The 3,737-nt window shown below is 36.2% G+C and overlaps 1 protein-coding gene across 4 annotated transcripts in view; it reads right to left on the bottom strand.

The window, feature by feature from the left end:
- Positions 1-1,523, bottom strand: part of LOC108750810 (protein ECT2) — a 12,959-nt gene extending 11,436 nt beyond the window's left edge. For all 4 annotated transcript variants that reach the window (XM_018490579.1, XM_018490580.1, XM_018490581.1 and 1 more), the window contains exon 1: positions 1,104-1,523. In XM_018490579.1, the coding sequence (XP_018346081.1) occupies positions 1,104-1,164 (61 nt within the window). In that variant the 5' untranslated portion in view covers positions 1,165-1,523. The remainder of the gene's footprint in view (positions 1-1,103) is intronic.
- Between the last annotated feature and the right edge of the window lie 2,214 nt (positions 1,524-3,737).

Genomic DNA, 3,737 nt, shown 5'->3' with positions numbered 1-3,737 from the left:
ATTAATATAATATTAATATATTATATTATATATTTAAACATTATTATATATAATATCATAACATAATTACAAAATAATATTATTGTTAGATGAAGGGTATATACGAGATAATTAAGGATGGTAATAAGTTGTTTCTCGGTGAGTAAAAATTTTTTATTTATATATGTGCATGTACATTACATATACGCACATGAATAAATATGAAATTTTCGTTCACCAATAAATCACTACCGCCTTAGACTTCAACAAGCTAGAAATTTGAATAGATTTGTTAGAAAATACTATTTTTAGTCGTGTCAGCGTGCCTGTAAAGTTCAAACATTGTTATACAAAGTACACAAGCTCTAATCTCGTATCATAGGCAACGGGAAGTCGCGTATACATGTATACATCTGTACGCACCATTCACGTGCCCGGCGTAAGATAATTAACTCGCGAAAAGCACGAAGGATAGAAAGAGAGGGAAAAAGATAGAGGGAGCAAGAGCGAGGAGAGAACAACAGAACGAGAGAGGGAGATAACAGACGGAGACAGAAACGAGCGAATCACGAATTACTGGGAGAAACAGCATTGTAATTTTCAAGGAGTTTTGTAAAGGACATTCGTCACGGAGAGAGACGTCATGTCTCCAATATAATTTTGGACAATTCAAGGCCGAGCTTGTAAGACTAACGGACGTGAGCTACAAAAAGAAATTTTCTCTCATTTTCCTTCTATTTTTTTTTTTTAAAGCGGTAATCCAGAAAGATCCGAAAGAATACAATGACATTGATTGATCATGCCGAGTCATAAATTTCGTAAAGTTTGAAAGTAAAGAAAACGGATCGGTTCGTTATAACTGTGTGTATACAGGGGTCTCTTTGCAGGCTTCCGTTTTCACGTTTACACGACCGGGGACGATTTCCCGTGAAAAATGCGAGATCATTGTCGATTCGTGAGATCGGATCCTCGAGTGCGAAAAATTCAAAATCGCTCAGGAATTAAGGACTTAAGGATTTTCAGCAGAAGCGGCGAGACCCGTCGATCGCGCAACGACGTCACCGTCCTCTCCCGTCCGCTTGACGGCGCCGTGGATGATTTAACGTTGACAGATTCGCGCTTACTTTTGGTCGCCTCCGCACTATTTATATCGCCGATACTGCTGTGGACGCTACGCTCTTCCATCTTGGCCCCGTACGTTACAACATCGGCCCTCTCTTCTCTCCCCTTTGTACGCGCAAATCTTGCCGAGCGTGTCCTCCCGTCTTCGACGTGCAACGACACTCGTCCGTCCCGTCGCCGATCATTTAAAATGCTATCACGCAGGCGACAGCCGCGAGATCCTCCGCACCACCCTCGTGTTCAACATGAAACGTCACTCACGCTCGCCCGTTACCACGAAACAATTACCTTCCGTAACAAGCGTAAAAATCAACGGCGCCGACGAGGATCATCGACAGGACGACCAACGGCACAGAACACTGAACACCAGCCACGATTTGTTGGCCCCCCTCTTTCCCTCCATGTATATCCCGTGTGTTATCCACCCCACCACGGCCACTACTTTTTTCGTTAAAATCGCCAAAACTCACGTTGTCTCTCTCGCGCGCTACTCCTCTCGCGCATGCGCGCCGTCTTCCTTTTCATCGCAGCCAATCGCAGCATTGATTACTAACGGCAAGTGCGAAATAGAAATGCGAATAGAGTGTTAAGGCGCCTTTACATGGACGTTAAGGTACTTTAAGCTGCCTTTACATAGCAGTGTCGAGCATATCGCACAGTGATATGTTTAATTTAATAATTTTGCTGAAATTGAATTTAATGTATGAGATATACTAATAATGGAATCTCTTGTAGTTTACACTATATAAATATAAATTTTTATTATTACATGGTAGGACAGTATATATCAGAACATAACTTCTTTTAAGTAATACGCATTCTATAATAAGCCATTAGTCATAAATTAAAAGTTAGAAGCTGAAAATTGACCGATCATAGTTGTCAATTTCCAACTTCTAACTTCTGATTTATGACTAATGGCTTATTGTAGAATGGCTATAAGGAGCACAGATTATTGTTGTATAACTCATAACACGTAATATATAAGAAAATATACTAATCAAAGTCCTTCCTTTCCTTCCTTTTTATAAAATAAAGAATTCTGATTGGTTCAATTTCTTATGCCTTATGTGTTTATGCGTTATCTAGAGTCTCTGCTCTTCGCTTTATGGCCATTCTACAATAAGTCATTAGTTATAAATCAGAAGTTAGAAGTTGGAAATTGACGACTGTGATTGGTCAATTTCCAGCTTCTAACTTCTGATTTATGACTAATAGCTTATTGTAGAAAGCCCATTAGACTATATCCATACAACTTGCATAGCCGCATAAACGTATATACATAAAGAAAATTATCCAATCGTATTTTTCCTATAAAAACGTATGTAAAATGTGATTGGATAATTTGCTTTACGCATATGTTTATGCGGCTATGCAAGTTTGTATGAATGTACCCCTTAGGCCAGAATTCAGGGCCAGTTTCACCAATGCCAATTAAGTTTATCCGTTGATTAACTTCGTCACCAGAATAGCTAACAGCAAGACTTAAAAATCTATCTTTCTAACTTATTCTTGTTGGTAATAGTAAAGAAAAAGTGTTGTGTAGAAATAATAAAACAGTGAAATGTAAATATATTTGACTATTTTTTACAAATACGTACTTTCGAAATTAGATTAGAGATGATGAGTTTTTTAGTTTAACAGTTGGCAATACTTAAAGTTAATCGGCGGATAAACTGGTGTTGGCGAAACTGGCCCTATAGTCGAATCTTATATTTAAGACCGTCTGAAGTACAGTCTTAAGAAGTTACGAATCAATCAGAGGACCTTATTAGCGTCTTAAGACATTACTTAAGGCAGTCTTAAAATAATAACGGACTGTGAATACCTGTGAATGCCATTCTTATTTCAAGATTGTCTCAAGTAATGTCTTCCCAGTAAACGAGAATGGATTAAAATAAATTGAAATTTTTTTCTATCGAAATTTGTATTTTAAATAACGAATACTTTTTTGGATTTAATTACATTCAATTAGATGCAATTGGATTGAAAAACTGCATTTCCTATTCAAAATTTTGAATTGAACAGTATTCACAATGCACAGAAAAAGCTAATATTATTTTTAGATTGAAAGAGATATGCTCCATGCAATTTTTATAAATAAATAAAAATGTATTCAGGATTAAAAAGCATTCATTTTAACATTCTTGAATCAATATTTCTGAAAATCTGAATCCATTTCAATTCATTTCAATCCATTCTCGTTTGCTAGGTTAAGACACTAATATGACCCTGTGATTGGTTCGTAATTTCTTAAGACTATACTTAAGACGATTTTGAATATAAGAATTGAAACTATGAATACCGACCTTAATTATCATTTTGCGTTGATATCTGTGCAGAAGATTATTGCGCATGAATCTGGAGGTTCATGCATAATAATCTTCTGCGATCAGAGCTGTAGGATTAGCATCGTAAGAATATTGGCTTGCCAAAAATTAAAAAAGCATTTTGAAGCATTTTGAAGCGAAGTTCGTACTTTAACATATTCTTGACTGTCTTTAAATTTAATTCTGTAGAATTGAGGAAATAAAAAATTTTTGCAATGATTTTTCGCCGAATTTCAATATTCGTTGAAAGAAATGCAGATTTAGCTTCAAAGTGGCATAATTCGATCAAGAAAAAGTATAAATTTT

The sequence above is a fragment of the Trachymyrmex septentrionalis genome, unplaced genomic scaffold, assembly GCF_001594115.1.
Source record: "Trachymyrmex septentrionalis isolate Tsep2-gDNA-1 unplaced genomic scaffold, Tsep1.0 scaffold37, whole genome shotgun sequence".
NCBI classification, from domain to species: domain Eukaryota; kingdom Metazoa; phylum Arthropoda; class Insecta; order Hymenoptera; family Formicidae; genus Trachymyrmex; species Trachymyrmex septentrionalis.
The sequence above is the reverse complement of the archived record's forward strand: the minus strand, read 5'-3'. Positions and strand labels throughout refer to the sequence as shown.